This window comes from Leucoraja erinacea, chromosome 20, assembly GCF_028641065.1.
Source record: "Leucoraja erinacea ecotype New England chromosome 20, Leri_hhj_1, whole genome shotgun sequence".
NCBI lineage: Eukaryota > Metazoa > Chordata > Chondrichthyes > Rajiformes > Rajidae > Leucoraja > Leucoraja erinaceus.
The window spans coordinates 36,622,099-36,641,743 of NC_073396.1; the positions used below are offsets into that span (position 1 = coordinate 36,622,099).

At 39.7% G+C, this 19,645-nt stretch overlaps 1 protein-coding gene across 1 annotated transcript in view; it reads left to right on the forward strand.

The window, feature by feature from the left end:
• nomo (nodal modulator) overlaps positions 1–19,645 on the forward strand; it is a 98,406-nt gene that overhangs the window by 54,460 nt on the left and 24,301 nt on the right. The window contains exons 17-21 of the mRNA XM_055651879.1: positions 2,153–2,216; positions 2,310–2,405; positions 5,934–6,143; positions 7,760–7,842; positions 14,503–14,659. Coding sequence (XP_055507854.1) covers positions 2,153–2,216; positions 2,310–2,405; positions 5,934–6,143; positions 7,760–7,842; positions 14,503–14,659 — 610 coding nt within the window. The remainder of the gene's footprint in view (positions 1–2,152; positions 2,217–2,309; positions 2,406–5,933; positions 6,144–7,759; positions 7,843–14,502; positions 14,660–19,645) is intronic.

Here is a 19,645-nt window from a genome sequence, read left to right on the forward strand (position 1 = left end):
TGCCTGCTCTTCCTACCTAACCAATTCCTTCTGCAGCTTCCCTGCTTTCTTAACACTACCTGCCCTTCACCTCTCTTCGCATCATTTGCAAACTTGATCACAAAGCCATCAAATTCGTCATCCATTTTGGCATATAAGGTGAAAAGTCATACTTAATATTGGGCTCTAAAATGTTTCCAACCACAGAGGTCAGACAAACAGTCTTATAATTTCCTTTAAATTGTCTCATTCCTTTTTATTAAATAGTGGAGTCACATTTGTAATTCTCCAATCCTCTGGAACCATTCCTGAATAATCTTGAAAGATCTCCACTAATGCCTCCACAATCTCTACAGTTAGCTCGTACAGAACCCTGGAGTGTAGTCCAGCAGGTCTAGTGATATCCACCTTCAGACCTTCCAGCTTCCCAAGCACCTTGTCCTCCGTAACAGCAACTGCATTCACTTCTGCCCCCTGGCACTTGAATTTTTGGTACATTGGTGGTGTCTTCCACTGTGAAGACTGGCACAAAAGAAAAGTACTCAGTTCATCTGCTATTTCTTTGATCCCACAATTGCCTCTCTTTTACTCTTTACATATCTGTAAAAACTTTGGTATCCTATTTTATAATATTGGTTAGTCTACATTCATATTTCATCTTTTCTCCTCTCATTGCTTTTTTAGTTGCCTTCTGTTGATTTTTAAAAGCTCCCCAATCATCCAGATTCCCACTAGTCTTGGCCATGTTATATGCCTTCTCTTTTGCTTTAGTATCTTTGACTTCCTTTGTCAGCCACAGTGGCCTAATTCACCCATTTGTCCTCTATGGGATGCAAAGATCTGGCACCTTTAGAATTATTCCCAGAAAATCCTTCCATTACTCCTTCACTGTCAGTCCTGCTGAGGTCCCCTTCTAATCAACATTAGCCAGCTCCTCTCACATGCCTGTGTAGTTATCTTTACTCAACAGTAATATCCATACATCGTAATAATAAGTTTGTCATGAGTGCATATCACTAGAATATAACTGTCTCTGCAAATGACAGTGTCTATCATTCTACTTTACAAATATGAATGCAACATCAACTTTGAAAACAAACAACACTCATTTCTAGCATCTGTTTGTTTATCAGGCCATAACAACCATATTACAACCAATAAATTATATGAGGAAAAACCATTGATATTATTTATGCGGCCACGTTTATACAGATAAAGCATTAGTAGAAAAGGGAAAGTAGAAAATTGCATTGCAATTAACATTTGCAATGAGTTAATGATGAGTTGATGTATTATTATATCATTTGAGAAATAAATATTTTACCATGATACGGGGAAAAGGTGCCTCTGTTCTTTGAGAATTGCAAAAGGATCTTTGTTGCTCATCTTACAGAGGTTCCTCTGAATATTTTAATTGAAATAAATCATCCGTTAGTGCAGCATTTAGAATGGATTGGATGGGAACCTCTGTTGAAACAATGTTTCAGAAGTATGCAAAAGCAAACTTTAACTTTAGAGGCAAGAGAGGAACCAATTTGGCCAACAATCTTTTGTGCTGCAATTCGTCTTGCATAAATGCAGATGGGAACAGCATAAAATGTGGATTTTTCATTGTTTGATAAAATATTAATGTAAGTAGCCGATAAAAATAACTACCAAGCTTGTGGATGGTTAGTTATGTTCCCAATTTCTGCCCAATTCACGGAAACTAATTTATTTCTTTGAAGGTGTCACAGGTCTTCAGGAACTACCCAGTCTGGATCAGTTTTCCCCATGACCTTTCCCTCCCCATTCTACAACTTGTGAGATGTGTAGGAAGGAACTGCAGATACTGGTTTACACTGAAGATAGATACAAAATGCTGGAGTAACTCAGTGGATAGAGAGAAGGAATGGGTGACGTTTCAGGTCAGGTTTCGGTCTGAGGAAGGTTCTCAACCAGAAACGTCACCCATTCCTCCTCTGCAGAGATGCTGCCTGTCCCACTGAGCTACTCCAGCGTTTTGTGTCTATCTGCAACTTGTGATATCTTTAGTCTGGTAATTATTCTGTTATAACAATTATCAGCGTGATGCATATTGGATGTTGTATGGAATAGGCTCCCTATTGTTATTAAATAAAGTGGCATTGAGAAGGAGAAATGTTTAATTTGATGAAAAAAATCTTGATTCCAGGTGTATATAAGGTAACCCCTCGTTCATGCCATCAATTTGAGCAAGAATTCTACATCTATGACACGTATGTATTCAACCTTCTTTCCTAATACAAAACCAATTAATTTAGGCTTTGTCATTAATTTTCAAGAGTATTACTCTACTATTTATTTATCAGAGCGGCACCGACCATTTTAACCTTAACAGCGACTCGACATCATGCCCTGGGAGCTGTTGTGACAGATAAATTAATGGATGTCACAGTCACCATCAGGTAAGAGTAGCCAAAGTCAAATCTTATTCAATCATTTGCTGTTCTAGTTTTGTGTTAGAAAATATATTTTCTTTCATTGGGAACAGTAAAACATTTTTGGAGGATTTTACGACCCTGTAGTTACATTGTGGGCAATGTTATTGCTTGGTGTTCAGTGATTTGTGTTATTTTAATCTTTTCTCATATCTGCCAAATTTGTGTGTATTTTTGTTCTGCTAACATAATGAACATACATAAATATTGACCAAAAAATGTATAACGAAAATGTGTTATCAAATGTTGCTTGCCTAGAATATTTGAATTCTCTGCATATAGTCATCAATTGGTCTATAGTATTATCAAAAAATGACTCTCAAAAGTCTTCACAGGTAGACTGCCAGTGATGAGCCTTATCAGTAAAGCCCACAAATTGATATTGAAAGAGGCATCACAGGTGAAGAAAGCTCTTAGCTCCTGGCCTTCATCAGTTAAGGAATTGAGTACAGAACTTGGGACATTATGTTACATTTGTACAAGACGCTACATTTGGAGTATTGTGTTCAGTTTTAATCAGCCTGTTCTAGGCAGATGTCATTATGTTTTAAAGAATGCAGAGAAGATTTATGAGGATGTTGTCAGGACTTGAAGGCCTGTGCTATAGGAAGATGAGTAAGCTATAACTTTATTCCTTGCAGTGCAGGAGACCGAGGAGTGATTTAAAGAGAAGAATAAAAAATCATGAGGGCAATTGATAGGGTGAATCTTTTCCAAGGATGGGGAGATTTGAAAACCAGAGGAACTGGGTTTAGCAGACCTGCTAAGTAGTACTGATTTTCCGTATTTTGTACGGAAATGCAATTAGAATACGGATGTAGTGTTTTGTGGTGTTAAATACAGATTTTAAATACGGAGTTCAGTTGAGTCTGAAGAAGGGTCTCCACCAGAAACATCACCCATTCCTTCTCTCCAGGCGGCCTGTCCCGCTCCAAGTTTAAAGGCAGCGCTGCCAGTTTAACGCGTGGGAATTGAAATGAAGAGCTGTCGGCTACAGCGCAATGGTTCCAAAAACAGCGGTACCAGCTGGAGCGCTATGGGCTTTACACATAGCGTTATGGGTCATAGACTGTTCAGGAAAATTCTCATATAACAATGAGTCTTTGGAATTATCTTTCTCAGTGGAAGTTGAGCCTTTGATTATTTTTCGGGCAGTGGTATCTCAACACAGATACCTGCTGAGCTCCACTGGTCACAGACCGCCATACTATCATCCTTCCACCACACCAACTCTTTGTTCCGTAAAATAGTTCTCAGTCCAAGTCACTGTTAATTTCTACATATTAATCTTTTAGATCAGCCTACCAATGGGGACTTTATCAATTCCCTTACTAAAATCCATACCAACAACATCTACTGTCATATCCTCATCGATCACCTTCATCATCTTATCAAAAACCGTGATTAGGTTAATAAGACGTGTCCTGCCATGTACAAAGGCAAGCTGACTGTCCCTATTTAACTCATTCTCTTCCAAATGGGAGCAAATCCTACCTCTAAGAATTCTCTCCAATAGCTTTCCTACCACTGACGTGAGGTTTACTGGCCTATAATTCCTTGGATTCTCTCTTAATTCCCTTAAACCTAGGAAGAACATTAGTTATTTTCCAGTCCTCCGGGACCTCGTTAGTGGCCTGAGACAATGAAAAAATCTTTGTCAAGGCTCGTGCAATCTCCTCTTTCTGCCTCTATATCAATAACTTTCCTAATCACAAACTGTCCTAGCATTTTAGTTTTGTCCACATTGATCTCACTGACCTCCATGTCCTTCTCTTTGGAGAATACTTGAGCAAAGTACTTGTTTAATACCGCGCCTACATTCCCTGACTCCATGCACAAATTCCTTTCTTCATCCTTGAGCAGTCCGACCTTCTCCTAGATTACCCTTTTGTTTTTAATGTAGATATAAAAAGCTTTGGAGTTTTCTTTAATCTGACTTACCACAGACATTTTGTGATCCCATTTGTCCCTTCCAATTGCCTGCATGTGTTTTTTCTTCAACACTTTATAACCATATAACATATAACCATATAACAATTACAGCACGGAAACAGGCCATCTCGGCCCTACAAGTCCATGCCGAACAAATTTTGTTCCCCTTAGTCCCACCTGATTTTATATTCCTCACACGGCCTGTCTGATTTCAAATACTTAAACCTTGCATAAACATCCTTTTTATTTTTGACCAAATTTACAACCTCTTTAATCAGCTGAGGTTTTCTTACTTTGCCACCCTTATGGGAACTGCCTTTAAACAATTTCCACATGTCAGAGGTAGACAAAAATACTGGAGAAACTCAGTGGGTGAGGCAGCATCTATGGAGCGAAGGAAAGAAGGATTTTCCAGCATCTGCAGTTCCTTCTTAAACACTTCCACATATCAGATGTGGCTTTGCCCAATAGCAACTGCTCACAATTTATTCTCCCGTTGTAATTTGTCTTACACCAATTTAACAGCTTCCTGCAAGGTCAGGGTCAAGGGACCTTATCCCACGGTCAAAATAATCTTAAAAATTTGCAGAGTTGTGATCAGCAAAATGCTCTTCCACTGACTGGGTCACAGGGTCTGGTTTGTTTCCCAACATAAGGTACAGTATGTTCCCTTCTCAGTTTAAACAAAGCACATACTCTTTGAGGAAACCTTGTTGGATACACCTAACAGATGCTGCCCTGTCTAAGCCTTTGGCACTGAGCTAGTCTCAGTCAATATTGGGAAAGCTAAAAATCACACACTAAAACAACCCTGTTGTTTTGGCATTTTATTAGTAATCTGTCTACATATCTGTTCCTCTATCTCTTTCTGGCAATTGGAGAGCCTATAGTTCGACCCACCTTTCTTATTTTTGAGTTCTATCCATATGGGCACAGCAGATGAATCCTCCAGGATGTCCTATTCTCCAAATTTTAGTCTGGGAACTCAACAACCATATTACCCTGTCTGCTCGATTTTGATATTGCCGTTGATCTAATGAGTGACTAAGGCTTTTTCTTAAAATAATGCATTGGAAATGAAAACAAATGCTGGATATATACAAGTAGACAAAAAATGCTGGAGAAACTCAGCGCGTGAGGCAGCATCTACGGAGACAAAGAGTAGGCGATGTTTCAGGTCGAGACCCTTCTTCAGATTGGTTAATATTGTTTGAAAAAAATCGACAGGTTATGATATTTGAAGAGTGCCATGTGTACCAGATTTATGGCTTAGAAATATTTAAAATTATATCTGTTTGGCAATTTGTAACTTTTGTTGGTTAAGAGGATGCAGAATGTATCCACTTGACTGAAAGAATGTATTCTTGATTATGATTACCATTTAAGTATTGATGAGTGAGTGATTCCTTAGATCACCGAGTCTCCTCTAAATTTAGAATATTTGGTGATATATCTTCAGTAAACCTACTCTGATTCAGTAAATACAACATTTCTTTTAAATAATTCTTTATGCTTATAATTTTTGCCTGCTTCTCTGCTGTTCTTCTTTCCTCCCCTGCCCAGATCTTCCATTGACAGTGAACCTGCTTTAGTCTTGGGACCTTTGAAGTCAAATCAGGAACTGCGACAGGAACAACAGTTGGCAGAAATAGAAGCCCGGAGACTTGAGCGGGAAAAGAAGGCCCAAAAGGAAGTAGAGAGAGAGCCTCCGGCTCAGGAAATTGTGGAGGAGCTCGAGGGACCATTTGTTTATGAATTCTCCTATTGGGCAAGGTAGGCTTTAATCGAGATTAATAATCCATAATTACATTTAGTGTTTTTTTGTTGTTGATTTGTACACAGCACTGTCAAATATTAGAAAAGGAGAAAAAAGAAACGCATTTCTTATTTTGCATTAAAAATGTGAACATTTCTTTTGAAAAAAATCATCTTGCTGGGATTTCATTTTTAGAAGATTAATATAAATGACTTGGAAATCATGTCCATTGTATGTACTGCAAGCATTAACGCATCACTCTCTAGCAGAAGTAGGATGCTTAACTATGATTTATGAGGACTATTTTGTCAATTTATTAAGTTAAACATCTTATCGGATTTTAGTCAGAATCTTTGGATGTCTTCCATTTATTGCACTCGATTCTATTAAGTTGTCTGGGAGAAACAATCTTGTCTATGTAAAATAAATTGCTTCTTCAGATTTATTCCAGAAATAGGAAAAATAAATGCCATCTGGATTGCTTTCAAAGCAAAAGCAAAGCATATTTCCGAATATGCAGTGTTTTAACTTTAAAGTATTTTGTTATATATTTATGTAATTTGATATGGAATTTTCTTATTATCACCTTTGTTCTTTGAAGCTTTGATGATGAATTTTGAAAACCTAGTGAAGTGTTTCTTTTAAATATTTTCAGTAAGTGAGTATTGAATGTGTAAATATAGTTTAAAAAAATCATAATCTAAATAGAGAGAGTACAGAGGAGATTTACTAGAATGTTGCCTGGGTTTCAGCAACTAAGTTACAGAGAAAGGTTAAACAAGTTATGTCTTTATTCTTTGGAGCGCAGAAGGTTAAAGGGAGACGATAGAGGTCTTTAAAATGATGAGAGGGATAGACAGAGTTGACGTGGATAAGCTTTTTCCATTGAGAGTAGGGATGATTCAAACAAGAGGGCATGATTTGAGAATTAAGGGACAGAAGTTTAGGGGTAACATGAGGGGGAACTTTACTCGGAGAGTTTTAGTAGTGTGGAATGAGCTTCCATTGGGAGTGGTGGAGGCAGGTTCGATTTTATCATTTAAAAATAAATTGGATAGGTATATGGACGGGAAAGAAATGGAGGGTTATGGTCTGAGTGCAGGTAGATGGGACTAGGGGAGAATAAGTGTTCGGCACGGACTAGAAGGGCTGAGATGGCCTGTTTCTGTGCTGAAATTGTTATATAGTTATATAAATTAGTACCTCAACATTAAAGGATATAAGTGAAGTTCTGTTTCTTCAGACCAGATCAGGCATGGCTGGCAGTTCCCCTTCCTTGAAAGACTTCTGAATCAGATGGATTTGTATGACATTCCTTTAGTTTCATGTTAATTGAGTATCTACCCAATTTATTTCTAGATCACGTGGTGTGGATTGATCATAAGTATCCTGTTTTGAACTGTTTTTAAACAATACTTTACCATCAAACTCAAAATTAGATCATGCATTTAAAGAAAGATATCCATGTTCCTTTTTCTGTAAAGATTATTTTTATGATTCTCTTTTGTTTGGCATTTACATTTTATAGTCTGTTCTACCACAAAGCTTCCATATAATTGTGGACACTATGGATAATAATATTTTTGTCAGCAGAGCCATCTATAATCTTACAATCATTTGGATTTTCTTATAGAGCTGGAGAAAAGATTACAGTCACACCTTCATCAAAGGAACTTCTCTTTTACCCTCCATCAGTGGAAGCAGTTATTACTGGAGGTAATATTTTACCTAGCTTGAAGATTAAACAATAAATATAGCGAAAAAGTGCATTTTATAAACATTTTGTGCTCATTTATTTCAATCCTCACTATCTTTTACATCTTCCTGGTAAAACATGCAGGTCTATAATCTGAAAATTCTGGCATGGTCATATCGCTGCAGTGCGCTTGATATCATTGAATTGTGATTTAAAAATAAGTATGTGGGTAACTGTTGTCACAGGAATGTCCTGCCACAAGAGATGTGTATGATGGTGGGTGGCAGATTGTAGAAGAATAATTGTTAGAAGATCGCAATACATAGAGGTACCTACTAGAGGAGGGGCGGTGCTGGACCTCCTGTTAGGAAATGAGACGGGACAGGTGGCGGAGGTATGCGTTGGGGAGCACTTCGGGTCCAGTGATCACAATACCATTAGTTTCAATATAATTATGGAGAGGGTCAGAACTGGACCTAGGGTTGAGATTTTTGATTGGAGAAAGGCTAACTTTGATGAGATGCGAGATGATTTAAAAGGAGTGAACTGGGACATTGTGTTTTAGAAACATAGACACATAGAAATTAGGTGCAGGAGTAGGCCATTCGGCCCTTCGAGCCTGCACCGCCATTTAATATGATCATGGCTGATCATCCAACTCAGTATCCCGTACCTGCCTTTTCTCCATACCCTCTGATCCCCTTGGCCATAAGGGCCACATCTAACTCCCTCTTAAATATAGCCAATGAACTGGCCTCAACTACCCGCTGTGGCAGAGAGTTCCAGAGATTCACCACTCTCTGTGTGAAAAAAGTTCTCCTCATCTCGGTTTTAAAGGATTTTCCCCTTATCCTTAAGCTGTGACCCCTTGTCCTGGACTTCCCCAACATCGGAAACAATCTTCCTGCATCTAGCCTGTCCAACCCCTTAAGAATTTTGTAAGTTTCTATAAGATCCCCTCTCAATCTCCTAAACTCTAGAGAGTATAAACCAAGTCTATCCAGTCTTTCTTCATAAGACAGTCCTGACATCCCAGGAATCAGTCTGGTGAACCTTCTCTGCACTCCCTCTATGGCAATAATGTCCTTCCTCAGATTTGGAGACCAAAACTGCACGCAATACTCCAGGTGTGGTCTCACCAAGACCCTATACAACTGCAGTAGAACCTCCCTGCTCCTATACTCAAATCCTCTTGCTATGAAAGCCAACATGCCATTCGCTTTCTTTACTGCCTGCTGCACCTGCATGCCTACCTTCAATGACTGGTGTACCATGACACCCAGGTCTCGCTGCATCTCCCCCTTTCCCAATCGGCCACCGTTTAGATAATAATCTGCTTTCCGTTTTTTGCCACCAAAATGGATAACCTCACATTTATCCACATTAAACTGCATCTGCCAAACATTTGCCCACTCACCCAGCCTATCCAAGTCACCTTGCAGTCTCCTAGCATCCTCCTCACACCTAACACTGCCCCCCAGCTTAGTGTCATCCGCAAACTTGGAGATATTGCCTTCAATTCCCTCATCCAGATCATTAATATATATTGTAAATAGCTGGGGTCCCAGTACTGAGCCTTGCGGTACCCCACTAGTCACTGCCTGCCATTGTGAAAAGGACCCGTTTACTCCTACTCTTTGCTTCCTGTTTGCCAGCCAGTTCTCTATCCACATCAATACTGAACCCCCAATGCCATGTGCTTTAAGTTTGTATACTAATCTCTTATGTGGGACCTTGTCGAAAGCCTTCTGGAAGTCCAGATACACCACATCCACTGGTTCTCCCCTATCCACGCTACTAGTTACATCCTCGAAAAATTCTATAAGATTCGTCAGACATGATTTACCTTTCGTAAATCCATGCTGACTTTGTCCAATGATTTCACCACTTTCTAAATGTGCTGCTATCCCATCTTTAATAACTGACTCTAGCAGTTTCCCCACTACCGATGTTAGGCTAACTGGTCTGTAATTCCCCGTTTCCTCTCTCCCTCCCTTCTTAAAAAGTGGGGTTACGTTTGCTACCCGCCAATCCTCTGGAACTACTCCAGAATCTAAGGAGTTTTGAAAGATTATTACTAATGCATCCACTATTTCTGGAGCTACTTCCTTAAGTACTCTGGGATGCAGCCTATCTGGCCCTGGGGATTTATCGGCCTTTAATCCATTCAATTTACCCAACACCACTTCCCGACTAACCTGGATTTCACTCAATTCCTCCACCTCCTTTGACCCGCGGGCCCCTGCTATTTCCGGCAGATCATTTATGTCTTCCTTAGTGAAGACGGAACCAAAGTAGTTATTCAATTGGTCCGCCATATCCTGGTTCCCCATGATCAACTCACCTGTTTCTGACTGCAAGGGACCTACATTTGTTTTAACTAATCTCTTTCTTTTCACATATCTATAAAAACTTTTGCAGTCAGATTTTATGTTCACTGCCAGTTTTCTTTCATAATCCATTTTTCCTTTTCTAATTAAGCCCTTCGTCCTCCTCTGCTGGTCTCTGAATTTCTCCCAGTCCTCCGGTATGCTGCTTTTTCTGGCTAGTTTGTACGCATCATCCTTTGCTTTGATACTATCCCTGATTTCCCTTGTTATCCATGGATGCACTACCTTCCCTGATTTATTCTTTTGCCAAACTGGGATGAACAATTTTTGTGGGAAAGATGTAGAAGAGAAATGGAGGACATTTAAAGGGGAAATTTTAAGAGTACAGAATCTTTATGTTCCTGTTCGGTTGAAAGGAAACAGTAAAAATTGGAAAGAGCCCTGGTTTTCAAGGGAAATTTGACATCTTGTTCGGAAAAAGAGGGAGATCTACAATAATTATAGGCAGCATGAAGTAAATGAGGTGCTTGAGGAGTATAAGGAATGTAAAAAGAATCTTAAGAAAGAAATTAGAAAAGCTAAAAGAAGATATGAGGTTGCTTTGGCAAGTAAGGTGAAAGTAAATCCAAAGGGTTTCTACAGCTATATTAATAGCAAAAGGATAACGAGGGATAAAATTGGTCCATTGGAGAGACAGAGTGGACAGCTATCTGCAGAGCCAAAAGAGATGGGGGAGATATTGAACACTTTTTTTTCTTCAGTATTCACCAAGGAGAAGGATATTGAACTATGTGAGGTAAGGGAAACTAGTAGAGTAGCTATGGATACTATGAGGTTCAAAGTAAAAGAAGTACTGACACTTTTGAAAAATATAAAAGTGGATAAGTCTCCAGGTCCTGACAGGTTATTCCCTAGGACATTGAGGGAAGTTAGTGTAGAAATAGCCGGGGCTATGACAGAAATATTTCAAATGCCATTAGAAACGGGAATAGTCCCCGAGGATTGGCGTACTGCGCATGTTGTTCCATTGTTTAAAAAGGGTTCTAAGAGTAAACCTAGCAATTATAGACCTGTTAGTTTGACTTCAGTGGTGGGCAAATTAATGGAAAAGATACTTAGAGATAATATATATAAGCATCTGGATAAACAGGGTCTGATTAGGAACAGTCAACATGGATTTGTGCCTGGAAGGTCATGTTTGACTAATCTTCTTGAATTTTTTGAAGAAGTTACTAGGGAAATTGACGAGGGTAAAGCAGTGGATGTTGTCTATATGGACTTTAGTAAGGCCTTTGACAAGGTTCCTCATGGAAGGTTGGTTAAGAAGGTTCAACTGTTGGGTATAAATGCAGGAATAGCAAGATGGATTCAACAGTGGCTGAATGGGAGAAGCCAGAGGGTAATGGTGGATGGCTGTTTATCGGGTTGGAGGCAGGTGACTAGTGGGGTGCCTCAGGGATCTGTGTTGGGTCCTTTGTTGTTTGTCATGTACATCAATGACCTGGATGAAGGTGTGGTAAATTGGATTAGTAAGTATGCAGATGATACCAAGATAGGGGGTGTTGTGGATAATGAAGAGGATTTCCAAAGTCTACAGAGTGATTTAGGCCATTTGGAAAAATGGGCTGAAAGATGGCAGATGGAGTTTAATGCTGATAAATGTGAGGTGCTACACCTTGGCAGGACAAATCAAAATAGGACGTACATGGTAAATGGTAGGGAATTGAAGAATACAGTTGAACAGAGGGATCTGGGTATAACCGTGCATAGTTCCTTGAAGGTGGAATCTCATATAGATAGGGTGGTAAAGAAAGCTTTTGGCATGCTAGCCTTTATAAATCAGAGCATTGAGTATAGAAGCTGGGATGTAATGTTAACATTGTACAAGGCATTGGTGAGACCAAATCTGGAGTATGGTGTACAATTTTGGTCGCCCAATTATAGGAAGGATGTCAACAAAATAGAGAGAGTACAGAGGAGATTTACTAGAATGTTGCCTGGGTTTCAACAACTAAGTTACAGAGATAGGTTGAATAAGTTAGGTCTTTATTCTCTGGAGCGCAGAAGGTTAAGGGGGGACTTGATAGAGGTCTTTTAAATGATGAGAGGGATAGACAGAGTTGATGTGGACAAGCTTTTCCCTTTGAGAATAGGGAAGATTCAAACGAGAGGACATGACTTCAGAATTAAGGGACAGAAGTCTAGGGGTAATATGAGGGGGAACTTCTTTACTCAGAGAGTGGTAGCGGTGTGGAATGAGCTTCCAGTGGAAGTGGTGGAGGCAGGTTCATTGGTATCATTTAAAAATAAATTGGATAGGCATATGGATGAGAAGGGAATGGAGGGTTATGGTATGAGTGCAGGCAGGTGGGACTAAGGGAAAAAAAGTTGTTCGGCACGGACTTGTAGGGCCGAGATGGCCTGTTTCCGTGCTGTAATTGTTATATGGTTATCACCAAATCTCTTTGGCCAATAATTGGTCACTCCTAGATTGACAGAGGAAGGCAATAAAGCAAACTATTAAAAGAAATCTGAGATTTTTAAGCTGAAGATGTAAAGCATTTAATAGTTGAACTGTTTAAACATGTTTTAATCTGACTATTAAAGGGAGTCATCAGACATTTAGCGATCAATTGGAAAGATTTACAATTAGGATATCGAACAGCGCCTCTGAGTCAGATGCAGAATTGTAATGTAATTCTAGTTAGCTGTCTAACCATTTTGTCATTATAGGCTTATAGATTTATACATCAGATTTAAATTAATGTGCCTATTTGTAATCAACTAACAAACTGATTTTACTGTCTGAAGAAGGGTTTCGGCCCGAAACGTTGCCTATTTCCTTCGCTCCATAGATGCTGCTGCACCCGCTGAGTTTCTCCAGCTTTTTTGTGTAAACTGATTTTACTGTTCTACTTTACCATCTATCTAAAATTTGGGCAATAATGCGAACATTAGTTTTTATTTCACAAAAGTTCAGTCACATATTTCAAATGTAATAAACCAACACAATAAACATAAATGCGGGTGGACTTGCATGCACTTTTTAGAATAAACTTAATTAGAATAATAGTATTTTGAATGATAACTATTGTAATACTTGAGATAACATTCAAGGCACGTAATCGGAAAAATGGCTCAAATTTTAAATGCTGAGGAAATTATGAGGAACATGACCTGAGACATTTATTTTTAGTGCAAGAAAGGCTTAAAAGTAAGAATTGAGGGTTGCACAGTGGTGCAGCGGTAAAGTTGCTGCTCTGGAGCCGGAGACCAGAGTTCGATCTTGACTACGGGCTCCGTCTATACTCCCTGCGACCGTGTGGCTTTTCTCTGTGTGCTCTGGTTTCCTCCAATGTCCTAAAAACGTGCGGGTTTGTAGGTTAATTGGCATCTGTAAATTGTTTCTAGGGTGTAGAATAGAACCAGTGTACGGGTGATCATTGGTCGGCCTGGACTCGTTGGGCTGAAGGACATATTTCCACGCTCTATCTCTAAAACTAAAAGCTAAAACTAATTAATTGAAATTTCAAATTGGTATTATTCTTTCACTTCTGACATTATTTTTTCATGCTGTACAAATAAACAATAGTCAAACAACATTTTTGAGATGGTACGTCGGCTTGTCAGTGACTTAAGAAAATAATTTACATTTTCAGTTAAAAAATAATTTTCCTTATAAGAAAATCATATTTACAACTGTTGATGTGTGTCCAAAGATTATTGCTGTAGTTTGGGCAATTTACACTCTCAGGTTTGCTGTCATGACAACACAATTTTTCCACATTTTAAATTATTAAAAATGTCTTTGTCTTTTTTGCTTTATTACTAGAAAAGAACTACCTCTCATATTAATGATCAGCTATTATAATAACCTGTAGTGGATTAAAATTTGCACACTGCATACATATTGGTCTGATTAAATGAAGCGTTTCAAGGTGAAGCATTGAAAAATATTCGAAGTGTGTATTGTTTATTTTGTTAATCATTTTGACCGTTCATTTTTTAAAATATTCCTATCTGCATGGAGTGCTTGACTCCTCCATGGTTCTCTATCAGAATTTTTAACAGACTTATTCTAACAGTAGTTTGCCCTGAATGTTTTTTGCCTAATATTATCATGTAATATTTCATTCGGCTACGTTTTTAATTATCTTGATGAGGAAAGTGAATGGGTTGTTGGCTTTCTTAAAACAAATATGCATTGCATTCAGCTATAAGTATGAAAAATATATTTTGTATTCATTTGGTTAATACTTTCAATAATAAAAAGCCTAAGAATATTTAAGAACTTTGCTTGAAGCATTTTTAATCTGGTGCTACCAATTAATGGATAGTATTTTGTTGCAGAAACTTGCCCGGGAAGGTTAATCGAGATTCAGGGAAAAGCTGGCCTATTTCTGGAAGGACTAGTTCACCCACCATTGGAAGGTGTTGAGATAATAATCGCTGAGAAAAGCTCAGTACCACTTATCACTATGTTTACTGATGAAGATGGGTCATACAGGTAATTTGAAAAATCTTAATGAAGGCGAATGTAGTAAATGTAATAAAATTGTATTTGGTGGTGCAGCGGTAGAATTGTTGCCTTACAGTGCTTGCAGCGCCAGAAACCCGGGTTTGATCCCAACAATGGGTGCTGTTTGTACGGAAATTATACGTTCTCCCCGTGACCGCGTGGGTTTTCTCAAGAGATCTTCAGTTTCCTCCAACACTCCAAAGACGTGCAGGTTTCTATGTTAATAGGCTTGGTATAAGTGTAAATTGCCCCTAGTGTGTATAGGATAGTGTTAATGTGCGGGGATCGCTGGTCGGTGTGGACCCGGTAGGCCGAAGGGCCTGTTCCTGTACTGCATTTCTAAACTAAACTGTGCTACAGTAGGGTAGAATTCCCTTTATTTCATTTAGTAATATAGACCTAAAGAGAAACTTGAGTTGTACAAATGTTGGGATCACGACTGTAAGTGCTGCATAGTTTACAGTGTAAAACACTGAAATAAATTGGATTGCATCTGCTGCACCCAGAATTATTCAGACCCATACACTTTACACCTTGTTGAATATTGTTATATGATATCAGGACATAAATGTAATGGGTCGCTGAGTAAGTTTGCTAACGACACCAAAATTGGAGGAGTAGCGGACAATGTGGTCGGCATTAAAAGGACACAGCAGTTTAGGAGATGTTGCATTTTGGGTGGTTGAATGTAAGCGAAAAGTATAATGTTAATGGCAAGACCCATAACAGGAGAACCTTCGATTCTCCAGCATCTGCAGTTCCTTCTTAAACCCCATAACAGTATTGTTGTGCAAAGGGATCTTGGAGTCCAAGTCCATAGCTCGCTGAAGGCAGTAGCACAAGTGAATTGGGTGGTAAAGAAGGCATATGGTATGATTGCCTTCATTGCTATGGGCATTGAATATAAGAGTCATGATGCAGCTCCATAGTACTTTTATTAGACTGTATCTGGGCGATCTCAAGAATCAGGGCTTATTTAATTTTTAACACAACTTTGCAGCACAGTCTAAACTGACATAGAGAAACACGACTTACAGAAATTCAAATAATAATAGAACAGGAACATTCACAAGTCAAATTTTATTTTATCCCACTGGGGGGGGGGGGGGGGGGGGGGAGGGTGGGCTGGGGGTAGTGGTGGAGGCTGTTACGAAAGTAGTGTTTAAACTTTTAGATGGGTGTATGGAAGTGCAGGGAATAGAGGGATACGGATCATGTATAAACAGATGAGATCAGTTTAACTTGGCATCATGTTCGGCATCATTTTGCCCAAAGGGCCCGTTCCAGTGATGTACTGTTATAGGTTCTATGTTAGGTAACGATTTTGAATAGATATTAGAGTTATTAAAAAAAACTGGTTGGACATTATGATATCCCAGTGAGAAGTTGCTTTATGATCATTGGATTCTCGGCTTTTCATAAAGACGAAGGAAGCCAGAAGGGGGCAGTGTTGATCTTTGTCTAGAGCAGAATTCTAATTCTATTTCAGTTCAAAATTGTAAGCAGTGAGATAAAATAAAATTGTACTTGTGAAAGTGCCTGTTCTATTATTATTTGAATTTCTGTAAGTCGTGTTTCTCTATGTCAGTTTAGACTGCTGCAAAGTAGTGTTAAAAATTTTATGTCCTGATTCTTGAGATCCCAACCTGGTTATCGCTTTGTCTTATACATTTTTGTGCAATGCAATTTTTTCTTCATTATCAGTCATCTCCTTAAACTTCCTCTGCTGCCTATCGACCTTGTCTTCTACAGCAAATGTGAAGAGTTGGTTATTAAAATGAAGATCATCCATTCAGTTGCCCCCATACATCCTTCCCTACCATATCCATAAGACTTTTCCAAAGCATCTCCTCATGACTTCAAACAAAAGCATGACTTGGTCTCAGCTGCACATTAACTAGCAAGTTATTTATATTAAGAATTATTTTCAGTTGTAAATGTCAAAATAGTCTGCCTTGTGTTTAAACAGGATAATTTCCATCCTTAGATGCCCTTTCTCATTAGTCTTTGTAGCCCCCAAACTCTAATAAAATCGTGGCTGACCTGATCCTGGCTCCATCTCCGCTCTCTTGCCCATTCATCATAACCCATAGTCCTTATAGAACAAAAAACTGTCCATCTTGGCTATGCGTATATTCAGTGATGCCGCCTCCACAGCTCATCAAATGAGACCATAGAGAAGAAATCTCATTAAATAGGCCATTATTGATTATTTGAAACAATGCATTGATGAGGATCTTTGTTTTTTCTCTAGGCACTGGGGAGGTCCCAGAGGACTGCAGAGTGGCCAGTGTTCGTTGTTTAGGAAAGGGGGTAGAGAGTCCAGGGAATTATAGGCCTGTGAGCCTTACGTCTGTGGTAGGGAAACTATTGGACAGAATACTTTGAGATAGGATTTACTTCCATTTGGAAGAGAATGGACTAATTAGGGATAGCCAGTACATCTTTGTATGCGGCAAATCGTGTCTCACTAACTTGATTGAGTTTTTTGAGGAGGTGACAAAGGAGATTGAGGCAAAATGCTGGAGTAACTCAGCAGGCCAGGTAGCTTCTCTGGAAATAATAGGTGACGTTTTGGGTTGAGACCCTTCAGACTGAGGGGATTGTTGAAACTAGACTGTGGAAGGTAGGGTCGGTGGACGCTGTATGCATAGATTGTAGTAAGGCTATTGATAAGGTTCCTCATGTTGGGCTGATCCAGAAGATTAAGATGCAAGGGATTCGTGATGATTTGGTCGTATGGACTCAGATCCCTTTTTATTCATAAAAGAACGTGGGTTGTGGTGGAAGCTATCTATTCTGACTGAAGGTCTGCGACTAGTGGAATTTCACAGAGTTCTGAGCTGGGACCTCTGCTGTTTGAGATATATATTTAAATGACCTGGGTGTAAATGTAGATAGGTTGGTGAATGAGTTTGCAGAAGACACCAAAACTGGAGGAGTTGCAGATGATGAGGAATGCTGTCATAATATACATAGAAACATAGAAATTAGGTGCAGGAGTAGGCCATTCGGCCCTTCGAGCCTGCACCGCCATTCAATATGATCATGGCTGATCATCCAACTCAGTATCCCGTACCTGCCTTCTCTCCATACCCTCTGATCCCCTTGGCCACAAGGGCCACATCTAACTCCCTCTTAAATATAGCCAATGAATAGCCAATACAATAGGATATAGGTAAACAGCATAAGTGGGCAGCAAAAACAGCTGATCGAGCATAACCCGAGCAATTGTGAGATGGTGAACCTTTGGAGGTAGAACGTAAGGAAAGACTATACTGTTAATGACAAAACTCTTAATAGCATTGATATGCAGAGGGATCTTGGATTCCAAATTCATAGCTTACTAAAGGTGGCAGTACAAGTAGAGAGGGTGGTAAAGAAGGCAAATGGTATGCTTGCCTTCATTGCTATGTGATTGAATATAAGAGTCAGGAAGTCATGATACAACTCTGTAGGACTGTTTAGGCCGCATTTGGAGTATTGCATGTAGTTCTGGTCAATAGACAATAGGTGCAGGATTAGGCCATTAGGCCCTTCAAGCCAGCACCGCCGTTCAATGTGATCATGGCTGATCATCCACAATCAGTACCCCGTTCCTGCCTTCTCTCCATATCCCCTGACTCCACTCTTTAAGAGCCCTATCCAGCTCTCTCTTAAAAGTATCCAGAGAACCGGCCTCCACCTCCCTCTGAGGCAGAGAATTCCACAGACTCGCAACTCTCTGTGAAGAAGTGTTTCCTCATCTCTGTTCTAAATGGCTTACCCCTTATTCTTAAACTATGGCCCCTGGTTCTGAACTCCCAAACATCGATCACCCTATTAAAGAAAAGATGTGGTGGCAGAGGAGGTTTACTAGAACTCTGCCTGGATTAGAGGATTTCATCGACAGGGAGAGGTTGGATACACCCAAGGAACACAAAAATGCTGGAGAAACTCAGCGGGTGCAGCAGCTTATCTATGGAGCGAAGGAGATAGGTAACGTTTCGGCCCGAAACGTTACCTATTTCCTTCGCTCAATAGATGCTGCTGCACCCGCTGAATTTCTCCAGCATTTTTGTGTACCTTCGATTTTCCAGCATCTGCAGTTCCTTCTTGGACACTTTGGATACACCCAGATTGTTTTCTCTGGAATGTCAGAGATTGAGGGGAGACTTGATAGAGGTAGATAAAATTAACAGGCATGGTTAGGATAAATAGAGGTAAATATGTTAGTGATGTTTAAGAGACTTTTAGATAGGCATATGGAAGCACGTGGAATAGAGGGATATGGATCATGTACAGGCAGATGAGATCTGCTCAATTAGGCATCATGTTCAGCACAAACATTGTGGCTCGAAGGACCCATTCCTGTGCGGTACTGTTCTATGTTGTACATTCTCTCTAATATCCTCCCAGCAAACAATTATCATGTCAACCAACCCCTCTTGGAATCTTGCATGTTTCAGAAAAACTACTTCTCAGTTCTCCTAACCCTAAACTTGCATAAACTTAAACCGCTTAATTTTTCCTCATAAGATTGAAAACTGCCTCCAACATAAGTGTATCTTTCTTAAATAAGGTGACCAAAATGATGGTCTCCTTATTAAGTATTCCTGGTGTTTAAGAAAGAACTGCAGATGCTGGAAAAATTGAAGATAGACAAAAATGCTGGAGAAACTCAGCGGGTGACAGCATCTATGGAGTGAAAGAACAGGTGACGTTTCGGATCAAGACCATTCTTCAGACTGATGTGGGGGTGGGGGGGGTGGGGGGGGGGGGGGGAGGCGGGAAGAAGAAAGGAAGAGGCAGAGACAGTGGGCTGTGGGAGAGTTGGGAAGGGGAGGGGAAAGAGGGAGAAAGGAAGGACTACCTGAAATTGGAGAAGTTAATGTTCATACCGCTGGGGTGTAAACTACCCAAGCGAAATATGAGGTGCTGCTCCTCCAATTTGCGGTGGGACTCACTCTGGCCATGGAGGAGGCCCAGGGCAGA